Here is a 20,076-nt window from a genome sequence, read left to right on the forward strand (position 1 = left end):
CATCTTATTGTGTGCAGTTTCTTGCAGCTTTAATTCGACACATTGCTCACCTCCTCTGGGGCACTCTTTTCTTCAGAGTCTTTTGTCTTCTGCTCCCAATTTCCCCGTCCGTGTATTAATCAAGTGTTGATTTTGGAGCTCTTATTTTTCCATCTGTTAATTAATTCCCAGCCATGAGCCACCTCCTCCTCTCCTCTCCAGAAGATGGTGTATATAAATCACAAGCTTATTTCTCTGATGACTAACTTACAAAATTTATTACCAGTCTTTTTCTAGTTGTGCCCTATGGTCTGACAGGAGCTTGTGCTGGTGCTCGGAGGGGCTGTGCTTCCCAGGGGGGACCACCAGCTTCTGGTCCAGGAATTGATGGTGCTTTGCAAGTAAAGTCCTACAAAGCTATTCAGACCCCTTCCAATTAGACAGAACATTGAAGTGATGAGCAGATGATTATTATTTTTTTTAAATCTGGAAGATTTTGAACAGCCACATCTTCCTGCAAAGACAGCCACAGTCCAGCCACCCTGCAGAGGCAGTGGACATCCCAGAGAACTAAAAATAAATAAAACAAGTAAACAAATGCTGTGAGCCCTCCTTAAAAACAAAACACACGCACAACCCCACAACAAGATCTCTGCCAAGAGGCTGTGGGTGTACATGCTATGGATGGAGATCAGGCTGGCAACATTGAAAATAAGATGTATATTTAAGAAAAAAAAACCAACAAGCCAACCCTAGAAGAAATGGCTTCCCTTTGGAAGTCAGACCTACAACATAATGGAACATAGAAGAAGTGGTCATCAGCGCTAATTAAAATGGGGTTCTTGGTAGTGGTGACTTTGGGCCAAAGTCTTCCCCCTTTCACTGTAGTATTTGAGCAGCACCAAGCAAAGGCAGGGGTTGCTCAGGCTCCATCGGTTCCTGCTCTTCCCTCAGCTCCAAGGGCAGAGAATTCACCTTCTCTTCCGTTCAGTTTTCAAAGCAGCTCTTCAAATTCACAAGAAAACCCTACTTCCTTCATGTGGATCAGGTGTGGTGACGTGAACGCTGGAGGAAGCCTCTCCCTCGGTCGGGAGCAGGGTCATACTGCCCTTTTTTCTGTCCTTAAAGCCTTGCTCTGCCCCATCGTAGACCTGCTGGGAGATAAACCCAGTGGTGGTTCGCTCTCCCCGGCGCCACTGACCCCAAACACTGGCCACAGCCTTTCACACGCTGCCGAGCAGGGGCTGAGGGATCCCCGCTGTGGTTTCCACTGCCTTTAACGTTGCCTCATTAGCCTTATCACTGCAATCCACATATCTAATAAAAGCCCTGCTTTGCTAAGGAAAGGTTAGTAGTCACCACCACCCAATGGCAGTGGTTTTAGCTTCTCCCCTGAGCCTCCCCACGCTTCTTCTACCTTCAGCCTTCAAAAACATCTCTTTGGCTGCACGGTGAAGTGGATCTTTGTGTTTAATAGCCTTTCATGTATTTTTCTCTGACATAAATTTGTACAGTTGCTTTTTGCACCTATGTAAACATGACTTAATACAATGAAGAGTTTCACAGATCTTGCAGAGAAAACCACATTTCCTTGTCGCTTGGAGCCTGCCATCTGCTCACTGCAGCCACCACCTCCAAATCCACCCCCAGCTCCATTCACTCCTCTGCTTTCACCTAAGAGAAATTCTATGATTCTAAATGAATTCACCTAAATGAAATGCTGTAATTCCATGAAATACACACTCCAGTCCAAGGGATGCAGTAGCGTGGGGACAGGATGAAGGATGCAGGGCCACGAGAACTATCCTGCTCTGTTGCTGTTTACTACCTTGAAATTGATAAAAGCCATCTCCAAACAAGAGGAAAACCGAATAATGACAGGGCAATAGGCAGTCCTGCTCCAGAGAGGTTACCACCTAATGAGATCAAACAGCTGAGGACTGAAAGGACAGCTGAAGGAGTCAAGAATGGCTTGCAGAGGTCACACTGGTGGGAGTTAAGGCCATGCCCCAGGTTTTGCCCACTGACCGTTGTTCTCTAGGTCATGTGATGATTAATTCCAGTGTCAGTAGGAAGGTTCAGAAATTCTGGACTTTTACGTAATGAGGACTGAGTCACAGCCACCGACACCCGAACTGTGTCGCGTGCTCTGCAGAAGACCTTGCTGACTCCAGAAGATGAGAGCTCCAAGGGAAGCAGCGGCCGGGCTGCTCTTTGCCTGTTTACCTGCACTAATAGACTTCAGTAGAAACGTCAAGGAAGAAGGAAAAGAAAAGCTAAAGAATCAAGCTGAGCCTTTTCTTTTCATTTATTCAGTGGAATTGTTCAATTTTTTCCAACTGAAAAAATATTCAGATTTCAGGAACTTTTAACTGTTTAAAAAAATTTTATATATATATATCTTGCTTGGGAACGAACAGCTAGGCTCATGGGAAATCTCACAGCAAGCAGTCCAGAAGATAACATACCTTTCTTGCTTGTGGGAAAGCCCAAATTAATTTTCCTGTGATCACTTCACAAAAGAGACAGGCATCACCCTGAACACCAGGCAATGGAGTCACTCTCACGTGCTGTCTAAATCAATTCATCTTTAATTTACACTAAAAGCAACAAGTTTCAGCAGAAATCCTCAAAACCACCTTGGAATGTCTTAGAGGGCAGTAGGGAAACCAACATCCCATGAAGAGGGAGAGGCATCTGCTGGTCTTGACTGTAAATAAGACAAAGATGGACTCAAAATCCTCTTCTCCCATATTCTCTAACCCCATGATAGATGGGCACTCCCAATCTCTTCCTCTCCCACTTTACAACCAGCCCTTCAGTCTCCCTCATAATCTTGCTCCAGAGGAAGAAAAGATGGGTGAAGCCACCAAAGCTCCCCATTTCAGAAATGTTCCCAGTCCTTTTTCCCCACACCCCATCTTTATTTTGGTGAGTTAACCCAAATTCCTGCTTAGCTGCTTGACCATTTCAAAATGGCAGAAAACAGCCCCCCAAAATATTGAGAGATTTCATGCAAGATTGTTATCTTTTAACAACGTGAAGGAACTTTTGGAAGACAAAAAAACCCCAACCGTGAAGACATTATCACTCTTCCCTCAAGGTTTTCATCTGGGATTTCACAACCAAGAAATATGGAGTGAGGCACACGCACTAAGCATTGATCCTCCTGTCAAAGGTTGGAAAATTATTATTCAAAGTAACAGACATGTTGGAAAACTTTAGCTGGCCTAGAAGCCAGCTGGACAACACTAAACTTGTATGAAAAATGAATATATTTACTGCTGTCTAAAAACAGTCGTCTCTGAAACTTCATAAGGATAAAATCAAAATTTTAAAACATTTGGTTTCTAAGACTGGCAATCTGTAGATACCACTGGTCATGGAGTCCTCAACAGGAGAGGTACAGGTGCTCAAGGTGGTCAGATGGCTTGGGTAAACACCATAGAACTTGAAAAGTTGTGCTAGCTTTTAATAAAAAGCTAGAGGAATCACAAAATTCAACAGCAGGATGGGCAGAGCCATGGCTCAGGGATGCATGTTTGGAGAGACCAGGAGGAAAGGGAGCAACCTTTCTGCTCCTCAAGGACCTACAGACATTAGCAAAGCCTTTGTGTTTAGGAACCCATGATGTCTCTCAACCTGAGTGACTGAATAGAAACGTGCAACAACAAGCAAATGAGACACGAAAGGAAGAAAGAGGAAGATGGCACGTCCACCTCAGTAGCAATGTACTGACATGGTGAGCTCCCCATCAACAACACAGATTTTCAAAACATAAAAGTTGCTGGTGTTTAGGGACTGGAGACATTTCAGTGCTGGTCATCAAAACAGACGACAGGTTGGCAGGGACCTCAGGCGGTCTCTGGTTCAACCTCCTGCTCCAAGCAGGGCTAACTGCAGAGTCAAGTCACATTCCTCAAGGCCTTACCCAGTCAACTTCAAAGATCTTCAAGGATGAGATCCCACCACCTCCCTGGGCCCTGTCGCAGAGCACAAACACCCTCCTTGTGAGGAATTTTTTGGATTCTCCCTTAGTGCAGACTGTGATGGCTGGTTCCCTCCCCTTCACCCAGGACTCCTGACAAGAGTCTGGCATCAGCTCCTCTGCCAGTCCACCATGGAGACCCCTCTCCAGCGTTCTTGTCCCCAGATTAAAAACCACTCAGTCCTACCAGCCTCTCCTATGTCATGTGTCTTTCCAGATTTTCCTCCATTTTTCCTGCCTAAAGAGTTCATATTTATTCCCTGCAGCGCTCCAGTCATGGAAGCTCTCTCATTGTGCCTCCATAAATCCTAGCACTTTCTCAATTGTCTCTTAATTGCTTCGTAGGCTGCAGGTGCCAGTCCACAAGCACCAGGCGAGCACACGTTCACAGCACAGCAGCTCAGGGAAACCACAACCCCAGAGAAACTAACGTGGCAAAGAGACACAGGAGAGGACTGTGCTAAGGTGGGATTTGCAAGGTATGCCAGCGACCAGATAATGAGAGATTACTTCTTCGAACAAATACAAGATCCTCAGGTGGGACTGAATTATGACTGAGGAGACAAAAAGCTCCTCTTGTTTCTACTCAGGACACGATTTCCGATTTCAGGTCTCTATGAGGGACTCAGATTAGGCTTCAGCTCAGCAAATCTCCTGGGCAGCAAGCGAGCCTCTCCCGCGTCTCCTTATTTTAGAAGGAGTGGCAGAAAATGCACGGGGAAATGACAGTAGGAGCCATCCTCTTTCTTCAGAACAGGTTAGAAAAAGAAGATGACACTGAAAAGCAGAGAGGTCTATTTTTCCCCGGTGCATTCTTGATGAGCATTAGCATCATTGCCTGGTCCCTTCCCCCTTTCAGCTCCCTGCTGTCTCAGAGCTCACCATTTACCATCAGTTCTTATTCTTCTCTTTGTACCAGCAGCACACAGGAGCTGCAACATCTTTTTTATGCAACAATCGATGAGGCAGATAAGAAGAAACAAGGATGCAGTGAGCAGGACACAGCCAAAAGCAATGGTACATCCTGTAGTGCTTCCTGTCATCTAACTGCCGAAACTACAACCCCAAACACTTCTTTTGTCTGGGGCACATGAAAAAAAACCAACACAAACAGATGGAAAAAATGAAAACGCAATTTAAAAATAGAGAAAAGAATGTAAAACTTACCAGGCTCTAACTTGATTATTTTTACAGCAGCCAGTTCTCCCGTATGAAGATTTCTAGCCTGAAACAAGAGAGTTAAAGACATATTTAATTATACTGCAAAGGCATCTCACAGAGTCTTCCAAACTGTGAAAAGACATGTGATGATGTCACGTGTCACAAATATGGCACGATGCAATGAGCTGAGAGCGACCTGGGTGAGGATTATCTGGTTTTGGTATTAGCGCAGCACCAACCCAGTTGGAGTTGTGAAGTGTTACTGGCAATTCCTCTCGAGACTTTAAAAAACCCCAGCTACCTGCCAGCAAGTGAGAGTTCACGGACTCTCCAACACCCTTTTGAAGAGTTGTTGGAACTGAGAAGTTTCTGCCACCCCATCTGCGCTCGCTGGGCTGGTACGAAAGCACCACGCAGCAACGCTGACCGTGGGAGCATGAAGAACACAGTGCTCAACCACCCATCTCATGGTCCTAAACCTCAGCGTCCTCCGACAGCGATGAGACACTCTGAGGAAGTGAAAACAAACTCCTTCCAGCAGACCCTGACAGAGGCAAGTTGTCCCCATCACCCTCGAGAAGAAGACAGGGTAGGGAGCTCCATTTAAGCCTTTCCAGAACTGTTCTCTCCAGCTCCACTGTCAATTTCACACCAAGAATTCACGGCTGGAGGGAAACGTTAGAGGAACTTCAGATATAGAAAGTTTTAAAAGGGGATTTCATTAACACTGTTAACTCTAGTAAAATGAGCTCTAAATCACTTGGGCACCATCACCAGAGCTAAGCTGTATTAATTTTGACACACAACCTGATCCAATTAGGCACCGTGGCATTCCCCTTCTGCTGATCATCCAAAAGTTACAGGAGTCTAAACCCAATGGTTTCATTCTTTTCCTAACAAACAGCCTTCTGAACATAGGATTTCAGGTTAAGAGGTAGACTATAGAAAATGGAGGGAAAACTGGCTCAGGTGGGCAGATTTGGCAGTTACTCAAGATGAGGACGCAAAGCAAATTTGCTCATGTGGAAGGAAGGAAGCCAATACAGACCAAAACACTCTTCTCTTGCATACGGACAAGAAGTCATCTTAATTAACAACAGGTAAAGCAAGAACTTGAAGATGACCCCCTCATTTTTGTCCAGCTTCCCAATTGGGAAAGGCTTTCCAGTCAGAGAAAAAAACAAACCAAAAACCAAACAATAAAACAACCAACAATAATTAGCCTTTCAAAGCTCAGGGAAAAAAAACAAACCAAAAACCAAACAACAAAACAACCAACAATAATTAGCCTTTCAAAGTCCTGTAGTGCTCAGCCAAGAGATGGGCATTAAAATTCATGCCGAGGACACAAATATGACTCAACTGAAGTCAAAGAGATCCTGAAGAGCTGTACAACAGAACTAAACATCTGAAGCCAACAGACCAAATCACTGACGACAGAAACAGATAGTTATCTGCTAACCACAAAGGAAACCTTTACCACTTCTTAAAGTACCTTCCTACCAGGGGTGTTTTTAGACCACAGGGAAGTCATTGGTATCCTTCAACATCCAGAAGGAGCGTGCATCCAAGCATGGACAAAGGATGAGGATCTCTCCAGTACTGTTACACCTAATAACACCATCACGAAACACAGATGTTCCCGTAGAGACCAAGCACACACTATCTTGGTGAAGACAGGGAACCTCCACTGTCCACACTTCTATGCACAAGCGGCGAAGCTCTTCAGATAAAGGAGACTGCATGGTTTCCACAAGATCAGCTTCATTTCTGAAGTACAAAAGAGATCATATTCCTTACTGCCACTGCTACTGTTATGCTGAAGCCTGAAGGAATGGCCGTAGTCTGCCAAAGGTCTTTGGTACGCAGACTGCTTGGCAGGGACTCGAAGGTTGAGGCCAGAGGAGATCACTGCAATTACTGGCTCTTGGCCGTCACACACAACAGGCCACAGAGCTTCACCAGACTCTCTCCTGCTGCTATCCAATATTACCATTAAGTTTTCGCACGTAATCTATAGCTTGGACAGGGACTATTTTGGGTTTCAACCATCAAATTTTGTCTGCTGGAATGTGAAGCTCTCCAACGGATTGGTATTTATGAACTAAACACATCAAGTTATCTCAGCCATTCGCCCCAAGACTGGTTTTCTGGTCCTACAGTTTAATCCTCCAACCAAACACATTCTCGAGTTGATGACACCAGGACCACCCACCAGGACCACCTCTCATCCCAGCACCAAGAGCAAAAATGCTGAGTATTCCCTGATCCTCAGCATCCTGGTTTAAATGTTCACAGATACGGGAACCGTGTCAGATCTTCAGTCTAGACATTTGTATCACAAATACACAGCAAATTACTCAAACTGCTTCCCAGGAGATGTCACCTGCCCGCAAATGCGACTGATGGCTTTTGTTCCTTCATCTTGGGTTGCACCAGCTTTTACACATCTTTCTCTGTTGTCACTCCTGGTTTTTTTATCTTTTCTCTCCCACACCTTTCTGTCAGCTGAAAACTTGATCAATAATGAATTACTGTGATCTTGCACATCATTAAAAATGTAAGAAGGCGAAGGCTAAAAACTGGTTCTCCATGGTACATGCCTAGCTATGAAAACTGTGAAATAAGGATTCCTCAAATCATTCTGAGATGTGTTAGTTAAAGAAAATCTCCATTCATTTCCTATGGGTGACTGCGGTTGGTACCGTTCTACCTTTTAAAATAGGATTGTGTAGTATCAAGGAAATCGTACACAGGAATCCTCTACATCAACACTTCTGGCTCTGTGAATCAAACCTGAAATTTTACTACCAATGATATTTGACAAAAAGTATCAGTTCTCCATAATTCTCCTGATGTGAAGAATTAGTTAATGATCTATCAATTTGTCTTACTGATATACTTCTTCACTGGAAAGGGGGAAATTGAAGTAAAGCTAAGAAATTATAGTTCTCCTAGTCATTTTATTGACATTTTTAGAACCTATTAGCAAGATATTTGCCTCCCTCCTGTCCCCTGAAATTTCCTTAGTATTTCAATTCTTAATTCAAAATTAGCTGAAACCAAGCAGAGGTCAGAGGAGCTGTTTTCCCCGCACATCCAGTAATCCAGACCTGCCAATTAACACATAGAGCTGCTGTTCAGTATCTCGTGAGCTATTATTGACATAGCAAGCCATCATTTCTATGCATTTTATTGCATAAAGATGACATCTCTATCATTAACTTTGCTGATCTCTTCTGAATCCTAATACTTCTAATATTTCAGTCCAATGGAAGATAAAGCCTGTTAGATTTCTTATTGTCTTTAATTCTCCTTTAAAGTCTCTTAAGAGCTCACCTTGACACCAAAGGCTAAAAGACTAAAGCTCAGTGTCTGCCCACATCCCCATCAGCAACATGATCTGGTTCCTCACACCACAGAAGCAGAGCCCGACTTCCCCGACACATCAGGGAAATTGCTATAAGACCTTCCCCGAGAGGAAGGCAGAGCTTTTCCTATCTGTTAGCACTGATCTTAATTTTATTTAATGAGACTTAGAATGAAAATTATGTTCCACATTACTCAGAATGAAAATTAGGAGGATAGGATTTTGACAGAAGGACTGCAAGGCTCCAACAGAAAACTTGACCTACACAAGAACGGGATCAGAACAAGGTGATATTTGAATAAGGTGAGCCACACAGGCAAATTTATTTTGTTCAATGTCATATACAGAGTATATTTACTGAGAGAGAAGGGCAGGCTGTAGCCCTTTGGTCACCTCTTCTTCAGCTGTTCTACAGCCTACTATAGGATGAGTGACAGCATCCCACCGAGCACAGCCCTACCAGAGTATTTTAGTAGCTAAATACCCTTAGAAGACCCTTTCTTCCAATGAAACAAGAAGCAAGACCCCTTCTTCCAGCCCAGCAAGAAGCAACACCAGTCCTTCTCCAACCCAGGCCCAACACCAGTGGTGTGTCCCAACACCACACTCAAAAAAGGAGAGGTGTACTCTTTAGTAGGACTGGCCTTTTGGGGAGTTGGTAGAATTTTGTGATATTACACACACACAAAAAAAAAAATCCGAGTTTTTGGACCGAGACTTAGCCTTCTTCTCAGAACTGCATCAAAAAGCTGTTGTGGGATGGCAGAAGCCAATGTAACACCCGTGGCAATTCCTGTGTACAATGCTTCCCAACACACACCCAAACAACATGCATGAAAAAACACATTTTTTGGGTAGGACACTTTCTGTAGCTAATGACCAGAAATAACACAGAAAACTGGTTTCAGAATGAGTTGCACACTCTGTGGCGTTGCTTTATTTAAGAGTGCAAGCCAAGCCAATTCCACTGCTGGGGGTCCACAGTACTAAGCCCTCTGAGATGGTCAAAAATTGGAGAATCATTTTACTTGAATATCTCTGAATGTATGTGCTCAGTCTCCTTGTCCAGCCACTTTCTCCTTCAACACCGAGGAAGAGAGGGGAAGATTCAGACAGCAATATCATTCTCACAGCCTCCAAATCAGTATTTTCAGTTTCCATGGTGAAATCCCCTCCTGGCCCCAACGTCGTCGGATCAACAGCCCAATTCACCAGAAGAGCTGTTTGTTTGACCGTGTCTTCATTTAATCTAATCATAATTGCAGCTCCTGTGGCAACCCTCCCATGCATCCCCATCCTATTCATGCCTTGCCAAGCTTCACTCATCAGTGACCAAAACGTTTTGCTGTCTCAAATGCTGCCCGCTTCTCCTTAGTTATCTTCAAAAGGTACCCTGACCTCCTGCCCAATGATTGAAATAGAACTTTTTCATCTGCTTTCTAGTTTCTGACCTCTTACACTTTATAACTTTTAACCTCCTCTATGTGGTTTTGAAATTCCCATTATGTGGCATCGTTCTTTCTGTAGCCCACAGTATTGCTACCCTGACCCTTGAATTCACCTACCTATGTCTCTGAATTCACATCTACTGCTACACAGAGGCGTATCAAACATTGGATCAGGCTGCCCAGGGCAGCAGTGGAGTCTCCATCTCTGGAGGTATTTAAAAGCCGGGCAGACGTGGTGCTGAGGGACATGGGTCAGTGGTGGGTTTTGTCAGTGTTGGGCTGATGGTTGGACTCAATGATCTGAAAGGTCCATTCCAACCCAGACAATTCTATGATTCTAAAAGTCAACACCCAGAGAGCTTCTCAGAAAACCCAGCTTAAAAGCAACACAAGTTAATCCCAACTGTGTGAGCCTAGAATTGCCATCCTTCCTTCAGAAGGATGCCCCAACCTTTTGCACTCCTGTACGAGAGAATGTCTGCAGAGCTTGATTCTGGAGCTGTGCTCCAGCCAAAAAAACCAGTTTTAGAGTGAGGAGAGAACGTGCTGCTTCCTGCTCCAGCACCAAGCAGCACCCCCAGAAAAATCACAGAAATCATATATGAGACATATACTTTTTTCCCGCATTCCCCTGTATCATGGAATCAGAGAATGGTTTGGGTGGGAAGGGACCTTAAAGATCATCCAGTCCCACCCCCTGCCCTGGGCAGGGACACCTCCCACCAGCCCAGGTTGCTCCAAGCCCCCTCCAACCTGGCCTTGAAGCCCTCCAGGGATGGGGCAGCCACAGCTTCTGGGCCAGGGTTTCACCACCCTCACAGCAAAAAATTTCTTTCTAGTATCAAATCTAAATCTCCCCTCTTTCAATTTCAAACCATTACCCCTCATCCTATCACTGCACTTCCTGACAAAGAATCCCTGTATCTTACTGGGAACCAAATCCACACAGATGCAATTACTGCAGTTCTGTGGGGTTTCCCCCCCCCCCCTCTTTTCTTTTATATAAAACAAAACAAGCAAAACCAACCCAAAATTCCCCACAGCCCCTAAACAGAGAATGAATAACCCCCCATGCTCAGTGCTGAGAGCATCTCCAGAACAGATGCCGAAGACCTTTTCTCTCCTTCACACAGGAAGGTTGATGGATGGATTAAAAATGTAGGAGGAAGAACAAAAGAGGAAAGCTTAAAAAAAAAAAAAAAAAGTAGGACGATTCCGTGAAATATTAATGCAAATCTTACTGAATGGGCTGAGACAGAAACAACTGTGTTTCTCATCGCGAGTCCTCGCAACGCTCCATTCATCACCCGAGGTGTGCCAGGGCCACTCACATGGGGAGCAGATGTCCAGCGAGTCTCTGCTGCTGGAAAAAGACACCTAATTTCTGATTTTCAAGGTTCTTGTTCTTTTTAGGAGGCAGAAACACCCAGAGGCAATTGTTCACCCCGTGATCTTTCAGCTGGATTTCCGAGATGGAGAGTAGGGCCAGGCTCCTTTAGAGGGAAAGGCTTGCAGAAACCATAACTCTATGAAGTCACAAGGATGATCAGGGGGATGGAGCACCTCTGCTACGAGGACAGGCTGAGGGAGCTGGGGTTGTTCAGCCTGGAGAAGAGGAGGCTCCAGGGAGACCTAATAGCGGCCTTCCAGTACCTGAAGGGAGCCTACAGGAAGGCTGGGGAGAACCTGTTTAGAAAGGCCTGCAGTGACAGGACGAGGAGCAATGGCTTCAAGCTGGAGGGGAACAGATTTAGATTGGAGATGAGGAGAGGGTTCTTCACTGTGAGGGTGGTGGAGCACTGGAACAGGTTGCCCAGGGAGGTGGTTGAGGGCCCATCCCTGGAGATATTCAAGGAGAGGCTCGATGAAGCCCTGGGCAACCTGGTCTAGTTGGGGGTGTCCCTGCTGACTGTGGGGAGGTCGGACTAGATGACCTTTGGAGGTCCCTTCTGGCCTGGGCAATTCTATGATAAGTCTCCGTTAGGGATATTACACTAAAAATGAACAATCTCATACAACCACCACCATTACCACTTTTCAGAATAAACCAGAAAAAGGATTCACGTGCTAATTTTACTTTTTAGCTGTATTTCTGAATTTCCTGTGTCCTGCAGCAGCAGTCCCCAGAGAGCCATCGCTTTGGATACCGGAGCTGACTACTGCCCAAGGACAAATATTGATTTTGTGGGTGCTCTCTGGATGGACGCCGCCACTCCTCGTCCTTCACACGAGGAACACACATGGGTACAAAGCAGGAGGCAAACTTCACAGCTGTCACTCCCCATTTCCACATTTCCAGCACTTGCAGTTTCCCTTAGTGAAGGAGCAGAACCCAGAACAGACAGAAGTATCAGGGTTTAAATAAATTCCACTTAAACCCCAAAACCCAGCGCAGTAAGACTTGCGACTGGCACTCCTAAGCACAGCAGTAATGCAAATAAGGCTTAAATTTATTTACATTTACTGACAGTTGGTGAAATTTAGATAATATATCTCTTGCAGAGAAAATTGGGAGGAGGGGAACCTACCTTTCACTCACAGATTTCACACACTTTCTTACTCAAGGCCAATTAACTCAAGCAATAAGGGATTAAAAGCTCATTAATGATGTTGGGCCAACTCCTTTTATTCCAGCAAAGAAAACCAGACTGAGGATTTGTATAAGCAAAGTGGCTTTACAGATCTCAGCAGCCACTGAATCTCATTCACAGCAATAACTACTGAAGGACAAAAGACCTACAGCGATAAGGATAACAATAATAACAAAGCAAAGATCGGTGCACGTCTTAACAACATTTATTTAAGAAAAAAAAAAAATAACAAAAGAAGTCAGCTATATGCTTCCAAGCAGAGGCTGGTTATTCTCCTTTGAAATTTTCTTGGCAGGTCACCGTTTGCAAAATATTTGGCATGAGCCTTCTGAAATTGAAAAGATAAAGCTACAAACAGCCCTTGACCACAAAAGTACTATTTAGCAACTAATGCAACACAAAAGAGACAAACAAATACCACGAGGAAAAAAAAAAAAGCCCAATTTTGACTTATTTGGAGCAGAGAGCTGGCAAGAATCAAACCAAAAAAGAACCTCTTCAGGTTACAACTATGTGCATTAGATTGTTTTGAAAGACTACTGGAAATAGTTCACTTTCCTGAGGAATAATATACATTTTTTAATATAAGATCACACAAATCAAAGCTGCTAATATACTTAAAACTGAGCAGATGCCTAACAGCTTTACTGGCCAGGGTATAAAATAGGGGCGGGGGGAACCCAAGCCAACAAAAAAACCTCCCCAAACCTTCCAACATATTATTATTTTAAAAAGAAGGATTTTAAAAGGGCTTATTCACTAAAACATACAAAGAATAAATGAACAATTTTATTTTATTCTGATGCTGGATCGAATGTATATGTATAGATTAAGACACAGGAAAAAACCCCATGGTATTATGGACTACAAATTCAAGTAACATTAAAAGATTACATATTTTATCAGCTGCAGGGGGGGTGTATTTATTCCTTACAGATGAAAAAACTACAGGATGTGCCAACCAAAATATCTGACAAGTATCTACATTTCTTCTTTTCACTGAAAAATACAATAAATCAGTGAGTTGATCAGAGACAGCACTCAGTCCCCAAACACCCCCACCAAATCCAGACACCACTATTAACCCCACTTCACGCAAAAAGGAAGACACCAACATTTTTTATTTCAGGGAAACTCTGATGAACTTATGATGGTTTGTAGATAACAAAGTTAGAACCACTAAGCAACACGTCACAGTCACGCAGGAAACCCATGGCTGGGGTCCAAAACGCTGGGCTGGGCTTTCCCATCCCCACAAGGAATCTGGCTTTCTAGGCAGGCAGGAAAAAGAAGTTTCTAAAGGAAAAGGCAATGGTTTGTTTTGGATTTTTTTTTAAATTAAGCCACTTGCGTTGCATTAAAGAATTTTAAGACCATCATTTGATACCAAAGAAAAAGCAATTGTTTACTGCTTTGTGTTGTGACCATGAGTTAACGCGTCCCCTCAGAAGGGCAGAACTGAGGAACAGCCGCCGGTATTTTAAAGAGAAGAGACTGCAATTCTGAGATTGCAACTCTTATATCATCATTTAACTGCATGCAACTTCCTAAAACACCAGAAATACTTTTGGACATACTTTCAGATTAGTCAGACCAAAATATCCAAGCGTATGCATTTTGCTGGGGGTTTTGTTTGTTTTATTGAGGTTATTTTGCCTAGAATTGCAGTCCTGGAACCGAGCCGTGTGTCCAAGCTCATTTTTGGAGCGTTTGGGCAAACCCCTCTTAGCTTTCCACAGCACACACAGGCTCTTCCATGGTACCAAGCCCTCCAAACCCAGGGTACAAACCCATCTCCATTCCTTATTTTAATTTATTTGAGAGAATTTGAAGAGGTGCAGGTGAAAAATGTAGTTTTAAGTAGAAAAATCTAACTCCAACAAAGCTGTTCAGCAATTGCCTCCTTAAAATTTCAGTTCCCTGGAGATGAACTCACAGTTACAAAACTGAAAGGAACAAGCCATGATGTTGTCATCATGAAGAAAATAGGTCTGGCTGCTTTGTTCTTTGTTGCTGTACTGTTAAATAAAACAACAACCAGAATAGAAAGAATGAAGCAGCCGTGGAAATCAAAGAAGTTAAAAGAAAATTAGTTAAAAATAGGAGCAGGGAGATTCTCCTTCTGTAAACTTGGTATTGCACCTGTACTATATCAATCCTTACCTTGTTGGGATGGAAGATGGTCAAGATACAATGATTTCCTCTCCATTTCATTCATATATGTATATATACATAGTACAGCGTGTCTGTTTCTTTCTGACTACTGGGAGGGTACCACTGTTCAGCTGTTTGGACTAGAATAAAACCCAGCCTTTATGTGCAATCTTAATTTTATAACTAATGGTGATGAAACAGTGTTCAGCAATATTTCTAATTCAGTAGGCAATTCAAAACCACAGTCTGGAATTCTGTTGAAATAAACAGAAGTGACATTTCAGTAATTTTTTTTTGAATTTGAACTTTTAAATGTGCTAGATACATGAGAAAGGTTAAATATACAGTCTGTTTTGCACTTAGGCTGATTAAGTAAAGAGAGGAAATAAGGCTGCCATTTCATTACAGATGATATCTTTCACGATCTTACAGCTGTCATCTTCTCACACCTTATTTTTAGCCAGAATGGAGGAGAGAAAAGAAACTTTTATTTTTCCTTTTTTGTTGTTGTTTGGTTTTGTTTTCTCAGTTTCGACTGATCCACTCATTTAAGTGATATAACTTGAAAAGAAGAAACAGATTTTTTTTTCCTCCAGCTTCATCTGCAGTTGTCAAACAACGGTTTCACTTCAGTTTCAAGCACTTGGCCTGTGACTTCCCCACCGCACCGCTTCAACTCTCTTTAAAACACAGACTGAAAACACACTTTGAATAATATTTATGCTAGAGAAATTAGAGCATTACTGAAAATCGGGCTTGATAATTTAACTGAAATTGTAAAGATTTTTCTTTTTTCAATTTTAATATACTAGAGAACTTCTTCTATCTTGCCTTATTCCTCTGTTAGGGATAACATATAGAAGATTTCCTCACCATACACAAGATCTGCCCTCAGCATGAAGTTGTAATACCTAAAGGCTAATCCAACTGCCCTGTGCATTCAGTCCTCAGCATCCTGGTTGTCCCAAGAACCACTACCCTGGAGGTTTGACGATCCACACACCCGCTTAGCAGAAAGGAGAAAGCCATGGGATCTTCAAGAAGTAAAACACTAACCTGTGAGTTTGGGGTTTTTTTTCTTCTGTAAGACACCAGACAAAATGCAGGAAAGGAATGAAATATCAGTCTGTAAAACACTGACCTGTGAGTTTTGTTTTTTTTTTTTTCTTCTGTAAGACACCAGCCAAAATGCAGGAAAGGAATGAAATATCAGTCCTGTAAATCAAAATAGATTCTAGCCACATCCTGAAGTAGAAACCCTAAGCTGTCACATGTCACATTACATGTACTATAAGGTCTCTGCAAGTATATTCCACCTGCAGGAAGCTTTAGATCCCATCGTTGCTCTTCTCTGCACACAAAGAGCAGAGGCTGAACTCTCGTAACCAAAGGGCAACCACACGGGGATCACATGCAAATTCCAACTCAAGCTTCAGAAAGCTTCCTGTAGCTAAAGGAAACGATACACAGGGATGAAGTCATGAAAGCAGAAACCATGAGAGAGTAGGAGGGCCCAACGTCAAGATGAACTCAACGTCCAGCGAGACCTCAAATAAAGCTGATAAGGGAATATCCTGGCACCACACCTCTCAGGGCAAACCCAGCTGGGCTGGTTGGAAGGCTGTATCTCACACACAATTTCCACACCGTCTGAAGCTCCAAGGCTGCGAGAAATAGAGGCAACAACTGCTTTGCCTCTTGCAGAATTTCATCATGCTGTGCTTCCATGGAGAAAAGCCTCAGTCCTCCTCCTCCACCCCTGCAGGACCTCCAGCCAGCACGGTCAGCCTGCACTCAAGACATCCCACTGCAGGATTTACACAACCCTCAACACCCACAGAATGAGAAAAAGGAAAAATTTACATTCATGTGCCCTAAACAGGCAGTCGGCTGTGACTGCTGAAGCGATGGCAGATCAAGACCCCCCTTCCCCATCCTCACAACTCCTCTTGTCCCCAGTTTGATATTGTGAGCCAAATTTAAAAACAGGCTCTCTGGACAGGAACTGTTTGGCAAAGTTTTAAAGCACCTACTAAAGGTATTTTGACTATGCAGATACAGGGGGTCCAGCCTCAGAAACCCTCACCCAGTTCCCTCCCTCCACGTATCCCGTTCCTGACCCTCCCCTGCAGCAGAAATCATCCTCTTTAAGGCAGGGGAGGCATTTAAACCAGCAATTCTCCTTTCACAAAACCAACTGTAACTGAAAAGAGATCTCAGCTATTTAAGAGAATCTCTCATTATATTTAAATTAAACCCCCTCCCTCTGACAGACAATTCCACTGTGAATACCTGCAAGTGATACACCGAATCCTCTCCCTCACCCCACTGTGGACCAAGTGCAACAAGAGAAAAAAATTCAGCTGCTGTCGTTTTCGAACTCCTGGTAAATACAACACAAATACCTGGAGCTGTGAATCACCAGAGAGCAATGAACACTCATCAGCCATCGCTCCCTGTCAAATCTTAATTCTTCCAAGTCTTATCAAGACAAAGCACATCTATAAAAGATGGTGTGGCCGCACCTTTATTCCTTCGACCAACCATGTTTACATTTCCGTGCCTGTGCAAGAGACTTTACCACTTATTTGCCCTTAAGATTCATGACTAAATCTCCCAAACATTTTTTGGGAGTCTGGCAATTATAATTCAACTATTACCCTGCGTGTCTGTACATTAAACAGCGAGTTAAGGCAGAGGTAACCCAAGTCTCTATTGCTTCAATAGCAATGACCAGCAAACAACCAGACACGTGGCTGATGAAAAAATAACCAAGAATACAGCTTCTTGGGGTGGACTATGATATTAAATGTATGAAGAAACGATGCCTTTAATGCTGCACAGGAAAGAGCTACATAAAGAAAGCCCAAGACCAATTTCTTAGGAATAAGCCCATTGAGTCCCCCTGCAACAACCTCCTCACTCTCTGAAGAGAAACAGCACTTGCTTTTCTGGAATGTCTCAAAATTCACATTTCAACGGGCTACAAATCCAGCTGTTCACACTAACCTGAAAAATATGTTTCATTCAGCTTTCTGGATGTGTTCAGTCAAATCTTCCTCATCTCTATGAAAACATGAACCTTCTATACACCACATTCATGCGGAAGACACAAAAATAGACTTGGGAGAAGAGTAACTGCGACACGCCAAGATATCAAATATGGCATTGAAAAGTTCAGTAAATGCAGCAGTTCTGGCCACTGGGACTGAGGGTCAGCTCAAAGCTCTGGGCAGTATCTCTGACTGCATCTTGCATGATCTTTTTACCATCTTCAGGAGCAGAGAAGTCAGCAGAGACACACAGAGCAACACACAGGATAACAGACCACGGAAAAGCACTGGAAGAGGCTACGGCTTTGGAACAAAAGCCTTGGCACTTCTTATTCTCCCTCTTTTACAACAAATTCCAGATATTTTTTTTACTGCCTGCTTTCGATGTACTGACTGGTGTCTGCTCAAACCATATCCAATTTTTCAGACAAGCCACTCTTGAACAGATTCCTTAAGTGAGAAAAGGGAATAATAATAACGTTGTATGGTGCTGCCTCTGTAAATGTGCTCCCCAGTCCAGCAAACCACAGCTTGGACAAAAACCTGGTGGTACATAATATCGAGACCCCTTCATTATAATTAGACAGGAGGTCTTTTTAATTATAATGACAGGTCTAAACCTGTCAGGAAGATTACTCTACTTGGTGAGGCCAATGGGAAGTTCAGATAAATTATCCCTGCCAATATTTCTTCCATAGGTACATGCAGCAAGAACATTTGGGTAATAATAAATTGTGTCTGTCTTTTGCTATTTTTCAACTGCTGTCAGTGTCACATCTGCCTTATTTACATACTCCCATTAAAAGCAAGGTAGCATCTGTTTTGATAGATCAAAAATGCAAAGTCTTGAATGGAATATCCTGCTCTTCTCATGGACTTTTTATTGGAATCCCAGAACGTGCTCAGGAACACCAAAATTGCCAAAAAACACAAATCGAAGGCTGCTGCATCCACCAAGCCTTGCCGAGTGCTCCTATTGCTAGGAAGCCTTCAGAAATTGGGGAAGAACTATTCCAACTTCTTGAAGAAACATAAAATCTGAAATCCTAACAAAATGGTAAAGCATGAGAAGAAGGTCCTGGCAACCTAAATTGCAAGTCATGGAGGTTGCCTGGAGTTGAAGAACAACTTTTATGACCGTGGAGACCTGCCCATTTCGCATTGTTTTGGAATGGAATCACCTTGGGTTGATGCTGCCTCTTCTTTTCATTCCCAGCCGTAACCCAGAAGCCGGGTGCCAAACGTGAGTAAAGGTACCAGTGTGTTTGTTTTTCCAGCTGCAGAGCGGATGGACAGTTGCTGGTGTCAGCGAAATACGCCGGCCAACTCCGCTACGGCCTTGCGAACAGGAAGAGCTATTTTCTCTGACAGGGATGATCCGTGAAATTCTACCACCCACCTCTGCCGTGGAACTGGGAATCACTCCAACACCTCACACTATAGATCTTGGACACATTTGAAGTTATCCAAACGTACTGGAAATTAAAATGACCGTGGCATCTTCTGGAGACAAAGATGAAGTAAGTATCAGTATGCAAATGTTCTGATCTTCGATCTGCTTTTCATTCTCAGAGATTTCCTCTGCTGCTGGAGGGGTGTGTTTCAAAGGGGATGCACAAACTGCACTATTCACTTCCTCTGAAGGGATATCTCCTGTTGAAACAGAATTCTGGGGTGGAAGGTAGGAAAGTCTCATATAAAGCACCTCTCCTGTTCGAGACTGGTCTACAAAAACTTATGCGACATGTAGGGAACAAAAGACCATGCTCTGGTTAACTCCTTTCCATGCAATTCCACAGGACGCCTCTGTCTCCCCTACTGACTGTACCACAGATAAATGAGGAATAACAAAATCATCTACCCATCAGAACATCTCCTGAAGGCCAAGTACTAGACAGTAATATCGCAACTGAAGACATGAGGGACAAGGCTGGTACCAAGAGGACATTAAACTCAATAGAGCAGGCTCTTGGTTCCTCCTTGGTTTAAAAGACACTGGGTAAAGCCTCGGTATTTGCTGATGGCAGCACACGGAAAAGTTGCTACCACTCTTTCTTGGGCTCCTCTAGGAACCTAATCCAGGAGGACAACTCTCTTCAAAAGAGCTGGAAAAGAAATCAGACCTTATTTTTAACATTTCGGAGACTACCTGCTTTTGAAAGTAAGAGACAGGGAGAAATAGACATAGGGAGAAACACATAACCTACCATTAGCAGAAAACACGAGCAACGGGAGGTAATATTTAATGCCAAACAACTCTGAATGTTCCACGACAAAGACCAAATGGTTGATAAGAAAACAAACTTGCAAAGAATACAAATGGAAAAGCAAC

At 43.4% G+C, this 20,076-nt stretch overlaps 1 protein-coding gene across 5 annotated transcripts in view; it reads right to left on the bottom strand.

Moving 5' to 3' along the window:
• MAP4K5 (mitogen-activated protein kinase kinase kinase kinase 5) overlaps window positions 1-20,076 on the bottom strand; it is a 71,588-nt gene that overhangs the window by 45,407 nt on the left and 6,105 nt on the right. For all 5 annotated transcript variants that reach the window (XM_014936804.1, XM_014936805.1, XM_014936801.1 and 2 more), the window contains one exon: window positions 5,135-5,192. In XM_014936804.1, the coding sequence (XP_014792290.1) occupies window positions 5,135-5,192 (58 nt within the window). The remainder of the gene's footprint in view (window positions 1-5,134; window positions 5,193-20,076) is intronic.

The sequence above is a fragment of the Calidris pugnax genome, unplaced genomic scaffold, assembly GCF_001431845.1.
Source record: "Calidris pugnax isolate Ruff unplaced genomic scaffold, ASM143184v1 scaffold10, whole genome shotgun sequence".
In the NCBI taxonomy this organism is placed as follows: domain Eukaryota; kingdom Metazoa; phylum Chordata; class Aves; order Charadriiformes; family Scolopacidae; genus Calidris; species Calidris pugnax.